Below are 22,024 nucleotides of genomic sequence, written 5' to 3' on the forward strand. Positions count from 1 at the left end.
CATGCCAGGTTTAGTAATTTTGGAGCCTGGTAATTGGTTAGCTGCTGTTTTTATGAGAGAAGCGCATGTTGAGCTTCATTCTGGTGTCCGTGGAACTTTAGCTGAGAGCCGCCGTTGGTGCTGGATTGTGAAGGCAAGGAGGTTGTCCATCATGGAAGTGAAGAAGTGTTGGCCCTGCAGTATTGAGAGGGCCAAGGAATGTCGTACTACCATGAAGGATGTGTTACCTGACAAGTTGGTCCCGAGCAGGCCTTTTGAAGCTGTGCAAGTCGACCTGATGGGTCCGCTGGTTACGAGGAGAGCTGCCGCCAAAACAAGGAGTCAGACAGCAACGAAGAAGGTGTGGGTGTTCGTGGTGGTCTGCAGGTTCTCAGGGGCGTTATGGTTAGATGCCTTGGAAAAGTATGATACCAGCAGTATCCTGTTGTCCCTGCGCAAGTTGGAGGCTGTTCATTGTCTGCCGAAGGTCATAGTAAGCGACATGGGCACACAATTATCCGGTGCTCGCAAGGTTTTAGAGCAGAAGTTGGGCAGCCAGGTAGAGTTTTCTTGGTCTCAGATCCTGGCCCGAGCCCACCATTTTATTGGGCAAGCTGAGAAAATGGTGGGATTAACCAAGAGATTGCTGTCCAAGAAGTTGGTGAATAGTTCTGTTAATTTCAACGAGCTCCTGGTGCTGTTGGCAGAGGTTAGCAAGTTGATGAATAGCAGACCATTGACGATAGAAGCTGCGAACGACGTGGAGAATTGGCGGCTGATTACCCCTGGCCAGCTGCTGGGAAATGTTGACCGCCAGCCGTTGTGCAATGTGGCGATGAAACCGGAGGACCAAATTTCCTCCAGGTTGAAGTTGTTAGAAGATTTGTCTGCCCAGTTTTGGACTGCCTACCGCCAGGAGATCCTACCGAAGATATTACGGATGTCCAAGTGGAAGGATGAGATGGCGGAGCCACTAGCCGACGGAGATATAGTTCTGGTTACGAGTACCAATCCGCTGATGAGATGTTTGCGGATGGGCCAAGTGACGAGGATTGAGGATGGGAGAAAGACTGCAAGAGTCTTGTTCAGGCTGTCAGATAAATCTCCCCTGGAAGAACATGCTGTATCAGTCAGGCAGTTGTTAAAAATTATGATTAATAATTGATTCTTATTTTATGGAAATTGAGATTTTTTTTAGTAAAAAAGCCACATTTTTCATATGCCTATTTTTATGCCTAAAATAAGAATCAAATGAAATGCGATTAATTTTTATTCTATTTCATATGCTCAAATTTAATTTTATTGAGTTTAATTTCTTTTCAAAAGTACAATTTATTATAAAACTTACCTGAAAAGTTTACCAAAAAGGAATAAATGTGTCGAGGTTGCGTGATTCGATATTTATTCTAAGAAAAAAATCAAGTATTTTTTTAGCAGATTTTTTTAAAAATTATATATGAATTTCAATCAAGTAAAACATTTTATTCAGATCAAGGAATGATTGAAAATTCATATTTAAAGTCTCATATTTTTTTACAAAGAAAAATTGGTATTTTTTTTATAATTCCGATGAAAATTCTAACGAAGATATTATTATTTTGCTATTCTTTAAGTATTAAAAAGTTTTATTGTTGATTAAGATAGTACAGTTCTTATTCATTAAGTTTGAAAAACTTTCTGCCCAAGGATTTTGAAATATTTTTTCTTACTACTCTTTTTGATGCTTAACAAATTTAATTTTAAGTACCTATAAATCTTAATTTTTTTGTCTAAGATTTATTTCGTTTTATTTTACCATTATTGTTTACATTTCAACCTGATTTCGTAGGTACTTATTGATTTATTAATAATGATTTATTACCTATTGATTATGAAATGATTATATTTAGTATAAGTTGTTATATTTACAACATCATGATTAATAGGATTATCCATTTTAGGATTTGTGTATGTGATCTTGTGAGTGTCATGTGCATGGAATGTTGTATGGTACAAACCAATCCCCATCCTTCTATCCTAAATGTGAGGTATTATGAGTCCTAGTGAGGAGTATAATATTGTGTATGCATTTCACGGGGTTTCATTTAGTTAGGAGCAAAAATTGTCACGGTTTTCGGGATGTGGCCATTCTCATGTGATTATGGTGAGTTGAGTTTAGTGAGAAATGTTGCTAGTGCTCAGCGCAAAAAAACCTTGAATCTCGTTAAGGAAGTTAATTTGACTTTCAAACGGGGGGTGTGTCTTAACCTCTTTTCGAGGAAGCTTTGTGTTTATCAAGTTCGAAATTAATTCCTTATCATTATCCTAAAACTAAGCGCAATGTCGTCTTTTTTGACTTTCCTTTCATAAAGTGACGCGGCATGGATTGTTTATATATTTTGATGCGCACGTTCCTTACTTTTGAATGAGATATGAGTGTGTGAAGATTTCGGAGAACAAAATTGGGCCTATCATTGGTCTCATAGTGCGTGAACGACCCTAGTATACCAGGGATTTGAAACCATAAGAACTTCAGGTAGAATTTGTTAATTTTATTAAGAAGAATGGTGTATAGGACGATTATATGTAGTTTTAAAAAGGCTTTAGCCAGCTAAACATGAAACTTAATAATGATTAATATATGTTTTAGTATTTTTTTATGTGCCTTTATTTTTGCATTTAACAATGATTTATTAAACCAAATAATTTTCCTTTAAAGCCAAAGTTTCCAAAGATTCTTAACCGTAGAGAAAAATGATTTTTAAAAAGCAATTAAGATTACGTGGTTATAAATAACTGGAATTATGAACTAATTGATTTTGTAATTTCAGGACTTTGAAATAATTTCATCAATAAATCTATAATCAAACCTGCTGTTGAAACTTGATGGTTCCTGGTATTGGGGGTTTGTATGTTCGCCAACAGATCTCGAGAACTTCCCGCTAATTCGGAAGTCATACTCAACCAAAGTGTCATGGTTGAGACAAGAAATATAATCTATGATTATGGTTTGGACCCTCTAAAACTGTAATCTACCCTTCCACTTTCCCCTCTCTTGGTGAAGATATCTTCAACGCCGATACGATTTTTGAAATATAAGATTCCACTTTTGTCTCTCTTGTTGAAGATATCTTCACCAAGAGAGGCAAAAGTGGAATCTTAAATTTCAAAAATCGTATCGGCGTTGAAGATATCTTCACCAAGAGAGGGGAAAGTGGAATCTTACATTTCAAAAATCGTATCGGCGTTGAAGATATCTTCACCAAGAGAAGGGAAAGTAGAATCTTACATCTCAAAAATCGTATTGGCGTTGAAGATATCTTCACCAAGAGAGGGGAAAGTGGAAAGGTAGATTACAGTTTTAGAGGGTCCAAACCATAATCATAGATTATATTTCTGCTTCTATAAAAATGGATTCAACTCCCTAACTGTATAAATTTTCTATCCTTCTATTATTTATATGTGAATTATTTTTCTATCTGTTTACCTAAATATAATTTTAAAACATATTAATCTACAGCTTTCTTTTATATATACTTGGATATTATATGCTGTAAATTTAGATTGCTAACATGGAACTCATATATTGGTCAGCTCGTTCATCCAGTGGAGGGTATTGGGGGTGGTTGTGGGATATCTTTATTTCAGCCTGCTGCGAGTCAAAAGTGAGACAATTCTGTATAAAATAGCAAATAAGAAAGTCTTTGAAAGAAAGAATAGCAAAAATATAAAATTTTCTTGTCTAGAAGTAGAATTAAGAATAACCAAGAATACAATGACATTTTTTTTATGTATAGCGCAACCATAACAAATTATTAATATTATTAGGTTTATAAAAAATAACTTTATAACATCTAAAACAAGAGTATGATAGATTATTCGAATAGTTGTTTATCATATCGCATTATAGACAGCTTTACGCGGGTATTAAAATGAAAAATTATATCAGAACTGGTTTTGTTAGCTCCGAGCTAAAAATAATAGAAAATTATCTGTAATACGATGCTACACATAATTTTTCAGTATGGCTGAAAACAGAGGATATTAATCGGTTTCGAAGCCATGCTGGAAAATAATTTACCTGGATGACCAACCAAGAAAGGTTGACTAGCGTCCTGTTGCCGTAGGAATAGCAATAAACCGGGGTTTGCGATATTTTCGCCAAGACTTCGTTTTTTGGATTAAAGCCTACAAATGCATCTTTTTAAAGAGAAGCTTCTCTAAAAAATAAATAATACATATCTTTGTTGAAACTATAATTGGTACAACAGTAAAAATGACTTCAGTTTTTTTTCTTCTGGATTTTCTAGAATTTTGAGGACTGTTTGTTTTTGAAAGTTGAATTTTTATAAACATTTGAAGAAATTTTGTTTTTCAAATTGTATGACAAACGAACATAGAGTGTCATAACTAAATAAGCATTGTATAAATGTTTAACTCGAAATAAATTGTAAGTAAATTTGTTGCAAAACTGCTTAAATACAGGATACTGTTTGAGGACATACTTGATTATAGAGATGCTTCGCTTATAACTTTGTACCTACCTTGTACTTGTTATTTTTAAATGGACGAACGGACTTTCTAGTAACGAGTATAGATTTGCTACGCTTTCTAAATTGTAACCAACTGTTAAAGGAATCATCTTGCAAAGTTTGAAATCGATAGGACAATTCTAACATGTCTAATTAATATCGAAAGCTATGCTTTTAAAAATTCATTTTCAACTAACGATCTAATTTAATGAAAAATCCCAATAACTTAAAATCCTGAATATTTTTCTTCCCATTGAACTGGAATGAATTGTAGTTTCCTTAAAACCATATCATTAAAATCTATCTATTTGTCTAACCATAAATCTATCTATCTATCTAACCAAAAAGGATGAGTTTTAGTTTTGTAAAAAAAACTATATGATTAATAGATATAATCAAAAGCTTTTTTATAAAAATAAAATATCCTATTTTAATGAGAATTTTCTTTTTTGGATTTAGGTTAGGTTAAGTGAGGTTTATTGGATGTTCTCTTTTTTGTGGTGGTTGGGGTGGGGGGGGGGGAGGCTTTTATATGAGGGTTATTTTATAACAGGGTATTTTTGGGAAGGTTCCATCTTACTTCCTAAGAGAAACCGCCCCTTAAATAATGAATATTTAAGTATAGAACAGACTACCTAGATCCCAAGGGTTGGAGACCCTTTTCGTTCTTATTAACTTTAATTGTAATAACTTTGAAAGGTTTTGGTCATTCAAGACGTTTTTTCTCTTTCATTGAAAATTATCATTTTTAGATCTTTCTTTAAGTTTTAGATCCGTTCCTATGATAAAGATTTTTATGATTATTCCTTTAATAATTAAGTTTCAAATAGTTTTCAACCTATAAGTGATTTTTTAATTCAATTCTAATATTTAAAACAGTAAAAGTTTTTGTCTGAAGCTAAAGATCTTAGAAATAGCTTGTTTGAATTGGTTGTACTTTTCGGGGAAGCTTAATAAATGACTTTGCTCGGGGTTTAGGCTATTTTCATAACATCCCCCGCTCTCCCCTAAAGGCTAGGGGCGAAGCAACTATTAACCTAAAAAAAAAATTGTTATTTCTAAGCTTTTTCTATTCTTTATTACAAACAATAAATTATTTGCTAATGCAATTGGCCATCATTAAAAGAAAATTGATTATTTTTCTCCATTTATTAGTATTACATATATTCATATTATAAGTAATTGATATTAAAGACCTTGGCCTATAAATAATTAATGTAAAACCAATGAAAAATCACGAAACCTCTTCGAATATTGAAAATTCTTTATTGGAGCGAAGATTCTCTCTAACTCAAATCTCCTTCTGTCCGTCCATCTGTCATTATATGAGGTCAATATGTACTTTTTTTATAAGAAAATGATTTTTTTCGGCTGCTATCAAAGACAGATGTGTTGAATAGTTTGTGAAGATTCCTTTAACAAATGAGCATGTTTTTTTATAACTCACAAATATATTTGAAAATATAAATTTCTTGCTACTATTAAAAGTAGATGCTTAAATTCAGACATATGTCTACTTGAAATCTATTCAATAGATGTTTGACGATGGAAATTTGAAACTGTCGGGTCAATATTTCTTTAATATTCCCCCTATTTTCTAACTGTCCAAAGACGTTTATAATAATTAGGGAAAGGGTTGAATTTGGACAGGAAACCTAAATATTAAAATCTTTTCTAAATTTTTACGATCCTGAAAGTTAATATTTACTGATATTTTCCAATAAATTTTTTCGTTTCGTCAAAATTTGGAAAAATAGCCAATATGGCTGTCTAGAAAAAACACGAAACCTCTACACCTAATATTTTCTCAGTGTTTTTTTTTACTTTTTATACAATTTTTTTTAAAAATTAAATATTGATGAGTTTTTTATTTTTATAGAATGAATTATAAAAAAAATAATATTGGTTGATTGGTTTTTGCGATATCAGAACTCAGAACCATATCAGTTTTACTTTTAAACAATTCAATAAATATGAAAACTTTAAAAATTAAATATTGATGAGTTTTTTTTATTTTTTTAGAATGAATTATAAAAAAATAATATTGGTTGATTGGTTTTTGCGATATCAGAACCATATCAGTTTTACTTGTAAACAATTCAATAAATATGAAAACTTAGATATAAAATTTGTATAATAGATAAGACTTTTAAATAATTTATTCTCCCCTTTCTTTATTCCAAAAATCTCGATTTTTCTTTCATTGTCATATCCTAGTATTTATTATGTGTATTTGTATTGTCGTGTGAGTATGTGAGAGGGTTGTAAAGGATAGATAAATTACCACCCCCCCCCTCTCCCTCACATAGCTGTTAAGACTTAAGATTTTTTGTTTCAGGCTTTCAGCGTATCTACTCTATAATAATCCACCTTCCAAAGATCCAACACCCTACATTATCCAACCCTCCACCCTGCTTACTGTCTTCTACATTTCAACTCAACCATATATCAAACTTGCTAATATCATAAAGTGAAAGAAAAGTTAAAAAATAAACCACCAATAACCATTAAATAATGTATTAATCATTCTAACTCAAGTAATATGTACTAATTTATTATTTAACCTAACATACTAACAAAACAATAATCATAACTTTTTTTACTTTAATGAAATAAATAATCTAAATAAATAAATAAACTATGTTGACTTAAATAAAATGAAAATAAATATTTTTATTTTATTTGGATTGGAGTTAGTTTTGTAAATTGTAACGATTTGTCCTTGTTCTCTAAGGTCTCATATTTCCTGTATCATGAGTTGACCCTTAGCTTTATGCGGTCATAAATGTTCCCCCCCCCCCCAAAAAAAAAACGCTTTTATCAATATACCTTGTATATTGGGGAATATTAACAAGGATTAAAACATCCATAAAAACTAGTACTGAAACTTTATGACAAACGGATACAGGAAGCAAATGCCTACATTACCAGAAATGAAAAAAGCTATCCGCTTTCTTACGGAGATTGACCAGCCCTAATTATAAAAAAGCTATTGTTCTGTAAGATTAAAACGATTTCTGAAACTGTATAACAAACGGATAATAACACTTAAATAGTTCAGAATAGTCGACAAATAGTCGACGGACAAACTGACCCTAATTATAGAAAATTATTGTTCTGTATGAAGATCTCATATTTCTCATGTGAGTTCAGTTAAGTTGACCCTTCCAGTTTCCCTTCCTTAATCAGGTGACATAAATTTTTCCTCCCCGCCCCCCCCCCCCCCCCAAAAAAAAATATTGTACAGCGATTAAGCGAAGATATGTTAATTTTATTTACCATAAAAACGAGTACTTTTAAGTCAAGTTTTTATTTCTATATAATTACTGACCCAACGGTTTGAAATAGATATTTATCGCATTGTGCCGTATATGTAATTTAGAAGCCATATTGGAATAGATATTTATCCTATCATATTATAGACAACTGACATTATTCTTTTATTTTAGTAATTATGGGAAAATTGAAACAAATTTAAAATGCACGGAAAAATGTCTATAAAAATTTAAAAAAAATTAATTATGAATTAGCTTCGCTCCAAAACAAAAAAAATACTGAAGGGAAACAAACTAATCTAAAATCTTAAATATATATGAACATAGCTTTGTAAGTATGTCTGTCCAGGCGATAAATTTAATTCAAAAAATAGATATTTATCAAATTATCACATCGTATTATAAGCGTATGACCGGAAATTAAAAACGATTTCTTTCAACTGAAGTCCAAAAAAACCGTATATAGTTATTCCGAATTTTACGATTTGTATTTAATAAAAGATAGACAGACAAAAAGAAAGAACTAAAATTATTAAAGTGATTATCTAAATTTGGTTACTATCATCATATCTTTGTATAATTGGTCAAAAAGCCTTCATAAAACTCCTAGGAAAGTACAGACGATATTTTTATTTACCATAAAAACGAGTACTTAAGTCAAGTTTTTATTTCTTTGTATGTAGATTTCTAGAATGATATCTATTTTTTTTAATAAAAAAAATTAAATCGACTTATATCGACAAATTACGGCTTTGTGAAAAAAAACTAAAGATATATTTTAAAAATTAAAATCCACGGAAAATGTCTATAATATGTTAAAAGTAAAAGTACTATAGAACCTATTTTTTTGAAGCGAAGCTATTTCTGATTTATTTACATAAATAAAAACGAAAATGTCTATAATATGTTAAAAGTAAAACTATAGAAACTAACTTTTGAAGCGAAGCTATTTCTGATTTATTTACATAAATAAAAACGAAAATGTCTATAATATGTTAAAAGTAAAACTATAGAAACTAACTTTTGAAGCGAAGCTATTTCTGATTTATTTACATAAATAAAAACGAAAATGTCTATAATATGTTAAAAGTAAAACTATAGAAACTAACTTTTGAAGCGAAGCTATTTCTGATTTATTTACATAAATAAAAACGAAAATGTCTATAATATGTTAAAAGTAAAACTATAGAAACTAACTTTTGAAGCGAAGCTATTTCTGATTTATTTACATAAATAAAAACGAAAATGTCTATAATATGTCTATAATACGATGCGATAAATATCTATTTTCTGAAGCAACATAAAATGATAAAAGATAGACAGACAAAAATCAAAATGTATTTCCGTGAGAAATTAAATCTTGTTGTTTATCTCCCTCCCCCACCCCTCCTTCTAACTAACCATTACTACCAGGCTAAACCAATCTAATGAAATTCTCCCCTCTTTTTATAAGGTTTTAATTTAACACCTGCATTTTTATAATATGTGTATGACCGGAAAGTAAAAACGATTTCTTACAGATTTCTCATAAATTTAAATGATTTCTATTTCAAATATTATTTTTTCAAGATTATATTAAAATAGTATTAAACACAATTTTACGGATATAGGATGTATGTACAATTATAATTTCTACTAAGAGTAAGAGTTATCAAATATAGTAAATTTAAATGATTTCTATTTCAATCAAATATTATTTTTTCAAGATTATATTAAAATAGTATTAAACACAATTTTACGGATATAGGATGTATGTACAATTATAATTTCTACTAAGAGTAAGAGTTATCAAAAATATAGTAAAGACTTATTTAAGCTTTAAGTGTATGACCGGAAAGTACTTAAAATCTTAAAACCACGTTAAAACCATCGCAAATACGTCGTATGATGACCGGAAGAAAAGGCCAAAGGGGGCGGAGATTTAGTATAAATATCTGAGTTCTGTTCAAATACAACTTAGTTTAATAAAATATAAGAAGCATTCAAGACCAAGGTCAACCAGTCAACAACACCAGTCATCTTATACAGTTTTCCACAGTCATCCCTATCAGTATCATCTTATTCTTATCATCATATTCCATCGCCATCGTCCTGTTCACCATCGCCATCGTCCTGTTCACCATCGCCATCATATTTATCATCAATTATTATTATCTGATTCTGTTAATAATGCCTTCAGTAACCAGGAGTATGGTACGTGCGGGGGTTGCGGCCCTTGAACCGGCTGTCCAGCCTGCCCGTGTCCAGCGTGCCCGTGTCCAGCGTGCCCCTGTCCAGCCCCAGCGTGCCCCTGTCCAGCGCGCCCATGTACGTGGTGCACCACGGCAGGCGGGAAATATAGGGCAAAACCTGATCATCATTGGTGATCAGGTTTTTAATGCTCCTGGAGTTGGACCTGCTGGTGTAGTACCACCGCCGCCAGTTGACCAGCCTGCCCCTGGTGCTCCTGCTCCTGGTGCTCCTGCTCCTGGTCCTGCTCCTGGTCCTGCTCCTGGTCCTCAAGGTCCTCAAGGACCTCAAGGTCCTCAAGGTCCCAGGGGCCCTAGGGGCGCCGATGGCCCCCCTGGAGTGGGGAATAGGGTCAACAATACTTTCACCATTAATAATAATAATTATTATAATTATATTATTAATGGTGTAAGAGTCCCTATTCCTGTTCCTGAGCATCCTGGCCAACAGAACCAGATAAATATTCACATTCACCAGCACTATCATTAACCATCATCAATCAACTTGTCATAATCAGTTACCTGTTCACCATCGCCATCTGTATATATATTAATAATCCATCGCCATCTATTATTACCTGTTCACCATCGCCATCATATATTCATCTAATATTAACTAATTATTTAACTATTTGTTTTGTATGTATTGTAAATAGAAACTTAAATAACTATATTGAAATTGAATTGTAAATATTATAAAAATAACTTTTGCGTGATATTGTAAAAAATAAATGTGATAGAAACTCAAAATAATACACTTTTTATATTCATTTTTGGTGGATAGTCTTTAGATTTAATTTTATTAGACACTAACACTTTCAAAACGATTCTGGTAACGATTAATTTAATTATAGAGTTGCATGTCAAAAAAAAATCAGTTAATACTTGTGTTTGGATTAGGAACTTCGGATAATTATATCGCATTATTGGATTTACGGCCTAAACTAACCGGCTGCTTATTATATACACTTTTTATATTGGTGGATAGCTTTTAGATTTAATTTAAAAGTTTAAAAATGATTCTGGTAAAAAAGAGAAAAGATAGAGATTTATCGCATCATATTATAGACAGCTTTCCGCTTTATTTAAATAAATCTGTTTTTATGTAAATAAATCAGAAATAGCTTCGCTTCAAAAAATAGTTTCTATAGTTTTAATTTTAACTTAATTATTAAAACCAGATTTTTTAGCCCCGAGGAGCCGTTTAACTATGAAAGAAATAGCTATCTGTCTTAAAGAACGAACGAATTAAAAATTAAAAACTTTGTATATTTGTTTTACATAGAAAGATTCAGATTTCAATTTGAGATCCTTGGTAGAGAGATATTAACAGACATCCTATTATTTTATTTTTTGGTTTTCAATGATAACTATGACATATATAGAGTAGACAGAACAGAAAAAGAGTAGTTTTTATTGCAAATCAAATATAATTTTTTTCATTTGTTTTTTATCCGTGGAGATTAACAGACATCCTATTATTTTATTCTTTGGTTTTCAATGATAACTATGATATATAGACAGAACAGAAATGTACAATCGTTTGATTATTAAAAGTTAAAACCAGTTTTTTTAGCCCCGAGGAGCCGTTTAACTATGAAAGAAATAGCTATCTGTCTTAAAGAACGAACGAATTAAAAAGTAAAAACTTTGTATATTTGTTTTATTCAAAAAGAGTAGGTTTTATTGCAATTAGAGTCTTCCAACTAATTCACTTACAATTTTGCTTCATATCCGTGTCATGTTATTTAGTTGACCCTTTTTAAAAAAATTTAAATTTCCCTTCCTTGCGAAAGAATGTTTTTAAAACTTAAAACATATGAAATGATATTATCAGATATTATCATCAATCTATAATATAATTGGCCAAAAAGCCTTCATAAAGTGTTATAAAGAGAATATAGTATCACTGAAGATTCCTATATTCCAACTTTCAATATGTAACTTTGAAGCAATTTTGTTTGTTTTCTACATTACCGAATACTTTGTGAAATCAATTCGTCTCTAATGTAACTTTTCTTAAAAATAGGTTTCTAAAACTTGAAATATAATTTTTAACTTTTCTCACCAATGAATGATGAAAGTATAAATTTAAGAACAATTTGAAATATTTACCCTCTAACGGCTAATTTATTTACTATAATTTCATCGTATTAAATCCAAATTTAATCTTGTTTCTCCCCCCCCCCCCATCCCAATTATTACCATACCATTACCAGGTTGGTTACGATATTATATATTTGTTTTTTATCCGTGGACCGTGTGACATGAAAGATTAAGCATCAAATCCTCCCCCCCTCCTCAAAGGGGAAATTAGCAGAATTCTTACATGTCTACCTAATAAAACATACATAAGTAGCGAAGCTCTAAAATTATGAATAATAAATAGACCATTTGGAACAATGTATGGTTGTCTTTTGAAGCATTAAGCTAATAGAAAAACGTTAAAACTTAAACAATTGAATTTACAATTACATAATCCTAAATTTGCCTAAACTTAAAATTGTTTATTAATTATTTCTTATCAGTTCAGCATTTTGATTATTATTTATTATTGTCAACTGTCCTATCCCCTCCTAATATTTATGTTTTTCCCCCTTTTTTTTGGGGGGGGGGGGAGCTAAACAGATATCCTATTACCTCCTAATATTTATTACATACAACACCAACCCCAATTTTAGGGGGTTACATGGGGGGGGGGGGCGCGCATTACCACTCCGCCCATATTCATAATGAGCGGTGAAAATGGACAAAAAAATTGTAAAATACGTGATAAAAAAAACATTTATAACAATCTTTTTCTATATATAACAATATAGTGTATTTCCGTAAAAAGACTCGGACGGAGGGACGTATGGACATACCTTAATTATAGAGTAACAAGGATTCTTATAATTTCATTTTCACTATGTTTATATATATGAGAGGGGGGGGGGGGTCACGATTAATTTTTAACTTGGGGAGTGGGTAAGATTATAATTTATTATACTAGTGTAGTCTCACCCCTCCCCTATTTGAAGGTTGACCGTTACATTACAACTTACGATACAAATATTGACCCCTCCCCCCCCCCCCCTCCCCAAGAAATAAGTTAACAATTCAAAACATATGGAAAATAGGAATTAGCGAAGCTTTTCTATAATTTGTGTTGGTTATAAACGTCAGTTAGTATTACTATTTTATATAATTTATAGACAGAATACTTACTTTATAATTATACTTATGCATTTATGTTAATGTTCCCCCCCCCCCCCCCCAAGAAACAAAACAAAACAAAACATATGGAAAATTCAAAATACTAGGAATTAGCGAAGCTTTTCTATAATTTGTGTTGGTTATAGACGTCAGTATGTTAGTATTTATATAATTTATAGACAGAATACTTACTTATAATTTTGATTATACTAATGCATTTATGTTAATGTTTTGCTTTAATGGATATTGTCATCCTTGTTAAAAATATTTCACACATCCCATTCCCAACACTTTATATTTGAAGATATCTAGAATATTATAAATCTTAATAATTTCTTGGAAACCAACAACAAAGAAAAATTTGTAGGGGGTAATTAATGATTCCTTGAAATTTCATTTGCTTACAGACCTTTGAAGTGACAACATTTGAACATTTGTTTTATTTTTGCTATCGTTATTAATATTATGGCGGAACAAGGACAGAGAGTCAGAGTTGGGCGCAGGCGCAAGCCGGTAGCGATGGATGACTTGGTTCCTTACTTCCCCCGTACACTTACCTGCACAGATCCAGAACCAAGTTTATACCCCGACCTGATGCCTGGATGGTACGCCCATTATCAGGTCCTTCACAGATCTTTTAAAGATATATCTAACCTGCTTTACAGGTCGGGGTTTCAGAGTGTTCGTAATATGCAGGCGATCAGACTATTTAGTGAAGGAATTGGTATATACCAATTCCTTCACCAAGCCCTTCCATCTTCTCAGCGTACACGCGAAGAAAATGAACTTGTTCTGCAGCAAATGGAAGCAAAATGCAACGGTTACCGTGACGACGTTATCCAGGCGTTAGCTGTCTATGACCGTGCGATATGTTTAGATGGCACAGTAGATCTATCATCAGATGAAGACGAATATCCCGATATCTCCGGCGATGTAAATCCATCTTCCGATGATGACGATATTGACGCCATCCTGGAAGTTCTGGAACACGAAGGTGGCGCGAGCGAAGGTGAAGGTGATGACTCTGATGAGTCAGTGATCATTATCGATTGATCATTGATGTTGCGTTGAGTTGAGATCGCATTCCTGTGAATATTTAGTTAGATTCCACATAAATAACTTGACATATATATGCTATAATAATAAAACTATGAAAAATAATTTTCTTATTTTTATTTAATTTAATTTGTAATTGCGATGCTGCTCTATAATTTGAATTATAATTGAAGAAGTAAGCTCTGTTTGTCTGTAGCTAAGGATCTCGCTAACCACTGAACCTATATGGTTCTCCTTTACAGTACAGCTTCGTATAGGTCCTTAGATGGTTTTATTTGTGTACTTATTTTAACTTTGAATTGAAGACATAAATTTAAAATTATCAATAGCTATAGTATTAACTTTAACAAACAAAAACATTTAAAGTGCCACTAGAGGCCTCTAGGGGCGTAGCCGCTAGTAAACTTATAAAGAAGTAAGCTCTGTTTGTCTGTAGCTAAGGATCTCGCTAACCACTGAACCTATATGGTTCTCCTTTACAGTACAGCTTCGTATAGGTCCTTAGATGGTTTTATTTGTGTACTTATTTTAACTTTGAATTGAAGACATAAATTTAAAATTATCAATAGCTATAGTATTAACTTTAACAAACAAAAACATTTAAAGTGCCACTAGAGGCCTCTAGGGGCGTAGCCGCTAGTAAACTTATAAAGAAGTAAGCTCTGTTTGTCTGTAGCTAAGGATCTCGCTAACCACTGAACCTATATGGTTCTCCTTTACAGTACAGCTTCGTATAGGTCCTTAGATGGTTTTAGGCTATTTTTCTGCCCTTTCATATCCCTTCGAATATAGAGCCTCTAAATGCTAGGGGCGCAGCCGTTTGTATCCAAGGAAGAGACTCGAGAGACGTTTGATATAGTTATTTGATATACTTAGGTAGGTAGGTAGGTAGGTTCGAATATAGAGCCTCTAAATGCTAGGGGCGCAGCCGTTTGTATCCAAGGAAGGAAGAGAGACGTTTGATATAGTTATTTGATAAAACTTAGGTAGGTTAGGTAAGCGTTCCACGTATTTAAAATTATCAATAGCTATTTCTTGCATCGTTAACGAATAAAAGCTAACTATCTCGGACGAAAAATCAACATGTTTAAAATGGACGTACGGACATTCTGGTAATGATTATAGAGTTGCTACGCTTTCTAAATCGGACGGACCGACCATAAGAATGAATAAAAAAGTGTATTATTTCGAGTTTCTTATCACATTTATTTTTATCACGAATATGAATATGAAATGAAATGAATGAAATACAAAATGAAAATGAAACAATGAAATTGAAAAACGAAAAAAAAACAGACAGACAGACAGACATATTTACATTTAGAAATATAAAGTAGATTTGCTACTAAAAAATGAAAATGAAACAATGAAATTGAAAAAAAAATTAAATGAAAATATTAAAACTAAAGAAAAGGGGTAGTTTCACGAAATGCATTTGAACTTAATTTAGTGAACCGCATATTTTATCCTGGTTAAATGGGTAAACTACATTTATATGGCATATATTTGAAATGAATTCAATTTTCTACCACGTAGTTTTTAAAATATCAAGACCTTAAAATTGTCTTTTTTGTGATATATGCAATTTAAAAAGACGATTTTCAAGTCTTGACATTTTAAAAACTATGTGGTAGAAAATTGAAATTTTTTCAAATATATGCCATATAAATGTAGTTTAACCATTTAACCAGGATAAAATATGCGGTTCACTAAATTAAGTTTAAATGCATTTCGTGAAACTACCCCTTTAAAAAATCTGCAAATTTAGTAAATAAAGTATAAATATATCAAAAATAGTATATACAAAATTTGAAAATACAAAATAGATTTTTACAATTTTTATCCCCCCCCCCCACCAATAAAAATAACCGCGGGCGCTCGGCCCCCTAGCCATATAACCTAACCTAGCCTAACCTAATCCAGTCATTTAGTCGGGGGGGGGGGGGGGGGGGGGGTATAAATTTGAGAAAAGCCTAACCTAATCCAGTCATTTAGTCGGGGGGGGGGGGGGGGGGGGATAACACCACAAAATAGAAAAATAGTTAAATAGTATATACAAATTGAAATAATATTGCAAAATTAACAATAATCAATTTGAATTCTATTATGAAATAATATTACAAAATTATAAATATTAATTTAAATAGAATTCAAATTGATTATTGTTGATATTGACTGTTGCGTGCGCACCTATGGTTAAATTAAAAATAGCCGGTACGACACGCTCACGACGCTCACGAGGTTCTTGCTGTGGGGGGGGCTGTTGGGGGGGCTCTTGGGGGGGCTCTTGGGGGGGGTTTGGAATGGCGTCTGGTTGTTGTGGGGGTTCCGGCTGTTGTTGCGGGGGCTGTGGTGCTTGATGGGGAGCCGGGCCCGGAGCAACACCAACATTATTATGGTTCCCCATCTGGTAAACCTGTTGAGCATGACCTTAATAAATTAAATCAAAATTAAAATTAAAATCTCTCAGGAGGGTGGTCGATAGATCGATGTACATCCCCAGTGATTTTCCCTTCTGTAGATTACAATTAGTTCCATAAAAGCCAAAAAAAATACATTTTAATTAAAGAGCCAAAAAAAATACATTTTAATTAAAGATCCAGCTTAGATTTTTTGACGCATTTTTTTGGAGCTTCTCTTTTATGCATGTTTTCATCCTTGTTTTATAATAATCATGTAAGCAATTCTGTATGATATTTACTATTAATTTAAATGGTTAATTTTTCAAAATCATAAAATATCTCAACGCAGGAGTCCCAATTATATATAATACCTTGTCCTCTTGGAGCATTACGGCGTCCTCGACGATTCCCATCAGGCTGGGGTTCAACAGGAACGGCAGCCACACCTTAATGAATTAAATCTTATTTATTATTTCAAAGTAAGGGGACTGGACAAACGCAGGAGTCCCAAACGTCGGAGTGGACAAACGCAGGAGTGTTAAATTAAAATATTAATTTTAAGTATTTCTGTACAGGTTAGGTTAGGTTAATATGTACAAGATATATAAGACTTGGAATAGGTAATAATAAAAATATGATTATATATAATACCTTGTCCTCTTGGTTGAACAACCCGTCCATGGCCATCATCAACAGCAACAGGAGTAACAGCTGCCACACCTTAATAAATTAAATCTTATTTATTATTTCAAAGTCCCAAACGTCGGAGTGGACAAACGCAGGAGTCCCATTTATTAACTTAGTCCTATAGTTTATACAAACGGACAGTTTAACTTTAAAAAAGTTTAAACTTTACTACAGTAATATAATTAAACTAAAGAGTAGGACAAACGGACATTAACACTTGTATAGTGTCTGAAGTGAATAATTTAAATATAAAGTATAAGAGTCGAAGCAAAATTGTAAGTAAATTTATTGGAAAACTGCTTCATACAGGATAACCGATAATGTTTATGGTTATACTTACATTTCTAGGACTTAATTATAGAGTTGCTTGCTTCGCTTATAATATTATTCTTTGTTGTCCAAGGAATCAATATACCAAAAACCAGATCAAACGGATAATTAGATCACATAAAATTTTGTTGTTATAAAAGTAGAAAAATCAACATGTTTAAAAGGGATTTACGGACATTCTGGTAATGATTATAGAGTTGCTTCGCTTTCTAAATTGTACGTAACTACATCATGCAAAGTTTGAAAGCGATAGGACAATTCTAACATGCCTAAAATTAACGAATAAAAGCTAACTATCTCGGACGAAAAATCAACATGTTTAAAATGGACTGATGTAATGATTATAGAGTTGCTACGCTTTCTAAATCGGACGGACCGACCATAATTATAGAAAAGCTTCGCTTTTAAAAAGGTAAATTAAAAGGTAAAAAGGAGAACCCGATCGGTTCATCGGTTAGCGAGATCCTTTGTATAAAGATTATTTATTCATTATATTACACTTGGAATAACTAAAAATAAATAGAATTCAATATATATTATACCTGGGTCAAGTCGTTGACGTCGTTCAAGTATTCGCTGGCTCCTTCGTTTCGTGCTGCTGGGTCTAGATTTCATTATTCGTTCGGATATTTATACTGAAATAAATTATTAAGGTAATAAATAATAATTTAATAATTAGTATTTTATTTTTCATAATGCAAATGCAGATATAATTAATTTCAATTTCAATTCAATTTCAAAACGTTCACAATATACGTATAAAAACACTGCAAAATCAAATATTAAAAAATAATTAACTTTATAAGTTTATTTTATGCGTATATAAAAACTAATTACGCATTAAAACAAAGAGAAAGGCGGTCAAAAGGTAGAGAAAGCCATTAAAATAAAGGGGTTGTATGCAAAAATGTAATTTCCTCATTACCTTCCGATAAGCCGCTGAAATTTATTTTGCCTTTTCTCGGCAGTTTTCGGCGGTTGCGCCGCCGTTTCTTCTCCCCTTAGTATCCAAGTAACTTGAAGTTGGCTGGCCCATCTCTCGTTCGTCGCCAACCTACAATTTAACTTTAAATTACAAATTTGTAAAATGTAAATTATCTTTATAAACCAACCTAATGCCGTAAAATCAATCTTCGAATAAACCAACCTAATGCCGTAAAATCAATCTTCGATATTTATTATTTAGAAAATGTTAAGATTTTTAATTTGTTAATACTAATAGTCTAATAGCATGAAAAAATTTTATCTTTACATACCCTTTAAAATAAGTGGCATCCGCATTTAGAGCCTAGAGGTCAATATCCAAACATATATGGGTGGGGGAAAAGGGTTTTACATGTAAGTAACAGTTAACAGTAACACCTTTATAGTCCCCCCCCCCCCAAAATAAAGGGAAGGGCAATGGGCTGTTTATTTTACACTAGTCTCCCCCCCCTCCCCTATTTAAGAAGGGTTGCTATATGAAAAGAAAGGGTTGAACTTGATTTTGAATATAACCCCCCCCCCCCCAAAAAAAAATACAAAGAATAATCCCTTTATTTATTTAAATTTTCCTTTATAAAAATTTTCCATAATATATATATGACGACACCTTTATTATAACCCCCCCCCCCAAAAAAAAAATACAAAGAATAATGAATAATCCCTTTATTTATTTAAATTTTCCTTTATAAAAATTTTCCACTAATGCTGGGTGACGGGAGAGAGTTTTTTTTTTAACTTTTAAGAAAGGTTTATATATATGACACCTTTATAAATTATAACCTTATATTATAATGGCCGATAAATTGATGTACACTCCCAATGATGATGCACAAAATTACCCCTTTTGTAAATAACAATTAATAGTTGAAACGTTTTTACACTCAACTTAATGAAGCAACCAAGTCCCAAAATTCCCCAAAATTGTTGAGCAAACCAAAAAGAAAACGTTGGTATAAAACTTTGTTTTTAAAAGATATGAAATGATACAGATATTCATCATATCATTATCATCAATCTATTCTATAATTGGCCAAAAAGCCTTCATAAAGTGACATCAAAGCTGACAATAAAAATGGTAATCCTTGAATGTTATGTAACTTCCAATATGTAACTATGAAGCAATTTTGTTTGTCTACATTACCGAATACTTTTTTAATTCTATTCATCTCAAATGTAACTTTTCTTAAAAATAGGTTTCTAAAACTTGAAATATAATTTTTAACTTTTCTTACCAATGAATGATGAAACTTAAGTATAAATTGAAAAACAATTTGAAATATCCAGCCTCTAACGGCTAATTTATTTACTAAAATTTCATCGTATTAAATCCAAATTAAATCTTGTTGGTTCCCCCCCCCCCCCCCTCCTCCTAACCATTACGTTATGATGGGTGGAGAAAAAAAGATTACATATAATTATATTCAAATAAGAAGTGTTGAAAAAGGGGGGTGGGGCAGGTTTCAAATAATCTTTAATCTTTTAATCTTTAATCTTTTACGGAGGGTAAATTAAGTGTTAAATTACCCCTTCTGCAGATTAAGCATCAAATCCTCCCCCCTCCTCAAGGGGAAATTAGGAGAATTCTTAGTCTTACATGTCATATAAATATTTTCCAACACATCCCATGATTTCCCTCGTACTTCGTAGTAATTGGATACGGATTATAGTTATACCCCCCCCCCCCCCACACTTTCTTTTATGTGTGTTTATTTTATCCCTTACTATTCCAAAAAATAAAATTATGGGTGGAGTTACTGTTAAGTTGTTAACCCTTTTCTTCCCCCAATCATCCAATGTAAGCGGTAACCTGGCCATTCTCACCACCTTAGGCTTAAAGTCATAAAGTCATAATTAATATTAATCTTTTTTTTTAGTTTTAGTTCAGTTACAACATCGTTAGAGAATGGCTGAGCCTGACTCTAATAAAGTTATAGGTGACGATGATGACAGTGAGGTTGTCCAAGCTATGCCTGACTCTTCAGTTACGCGTACTCGTAGTTTGCGTGAACGTAAGACGATCCCCGATGCAAGCATACCCGATATTTTGGATGAGGTTGACCTTGATATGTTGGAGGAAAAGGAGGGTTTGGGGTCCCCCCCCAAAAAAATAACCCCCAGTGATAACATTAGGTAATAATAATATTTTCATTTTATATTTAATAATGTTATAAAAAAACTAAAAGGGGTAGTTTCACGAAGTTTATTTATTAAGCTCAAATGCATTTCGTGAAACTACCCCTTATAAAATTAGTGGGTTTCGTCGTATTTTTACTTTTTATTTACTATTAAGCTCAAATGCATACCCCTAATAAAATTATAATAAATGGGATTATGAAAAGTAGTGGGTTCCTTTGTATTTTTACAGTAACTTTTTATCTTAGGGTAGGTAAATGTTATTTATTTATTTAATTTTCAGTTGCACTCCAGGGTCGGTAATGTTGGAGGAGAAGGAGGGGTTGGGGACCCCCACAAAAAAAATAACCCCCAGTGATAACATTAGGTAATAATAATATTTTCATTTTATATTTAATAATGTTATAAAAAAACTAAAAGGGGTAGTTTCACGAAGTGCATCTACCCATGCTAAAAAAAGTATAGAAATGGGATTTTTACAGTAACTTTTTATTTATTAAGCTCAAATGCATTTCGTGAAACTACCCCTTATAAAATTAGTGGGTTTCGTCGTATTTTTACTTTTTATTTACTATTAAGCTCAAATGCATACCCCTAATAAAATTATAATAAATGGGATTATGAAAAGTAGTGGGTTCCTTTGTATTTTTACAGTAACTTTTTATCTTAGGGTAGGTAAATGTTAAAAAAATATCCTTACTTACTTTTGGTCAGGTTAGGTTGGGTCCTCCATCCATCCTCCGGGGCGCATTCCTTCCATGTTCAGCAACTCTCGGTGCTCTACACACCAAGAGAGGCCATTTTTTTTTAGAATATAATCCCAAATTTGGTAAATTTGGTGGGTTCTAAAAAGAACCAGAGAAATTGAAAATTTATTTATTTATTTAATTTCAGTTGCACTCCAGTCACTTCAAAAATAGCTGATCCACAACGGAAGCGAATAATAACAAAGTTGTGTTCACCTCCAAGGGTCAAGAAAAGAAGAACAGAGTCTTCTCCCCAATCGAGGTAAAAAAAACAAGTAGCCAAATAATTTTTTTTTTATTTTGTCCAGAGGGCAAGGGAAAAATAATATTAATTAATAATTAAAATAATAGGCTATTTTTTTAAGGTCAAAACCTGACAGCCCAGAACCTGAAAATCCAACTTCACCCCCCAAACCTTCTCCCCAATCGAGGTAAAAAAAACAAGTAGCCAAATAATTTTTATATTTTGTCCAGAGGGCAAGGGAAAAATAATATTAA

At 32.3% G+C, this 22,024-nt stretch overlaps 1 protein-coding gene across 1 annotated transcript; it reads left to right on the top strand.

The window, feature by feature from the left end:
* Positions 1-20,416: 20,416 nt before the first annotated feature.
* Positions 20,417-21,898, top strand: LOC145330055 (uncharacterized). The gene is made up of 3 exons (XM_080174594.1): positions 20,417-20,777; positions 21,064-21,147; positions 21,675-21,898. Exons 1-3 carry the CDS (start codon positions 20,551-20,553, stop codon positions 21,790-21,792), a joined length of 429 nt encoding a protein of 142 aa, XP_080030720.1. The 5' UTR covers positions 20,417-20,550; the 3' UTR covers positions 21,793-21,898.
* The last annotated feature ends 126 nt before the right edge of the window (positions 21,899-22,024 follow it).

This window comes from Acartia tonsa, chromosome 10 (assembly GCF_053477335.1).
Source record: "Acartia tonsa isolate MP-2025a chromosome 10, ASM5347733v1, whole genome shotgun sequence".
Taxonomy (NCBI): domain Eukaryota; kingdom Metazoa; phylum Arthropoda; class Copepoda; order Calanoida; family Acartiidae; genus Acartia; species Acartia tonsa.

What these genes read in the sequence shown, in the direction of transcription:
- LOC145330055 (XM_080174594.1), top strand. Translation starts at nt 20,551, where the DNA reads ATGGCTGAGCCTGACTCTAATAAAGTTATAGGTGACGATGATGACAGT. An exon ending in ACCCCCAGTGATAACATTAG is followed by an intron (nt 20,778 to 21,063) that starts GTAATAATAATA and finishes TTTAATTTTCAG; the next exon opens with TTGCACTCCAGGGTCGGTAA. An exon ending in ACCCCCAGTGATAACATTAG is followed by an intron (nt 21,148 to 21,674) that starts GTAATAATAATA and finishes ATTTAATTTCAG; the next exon opens with TTGCACTCCAGTCACTTCAA.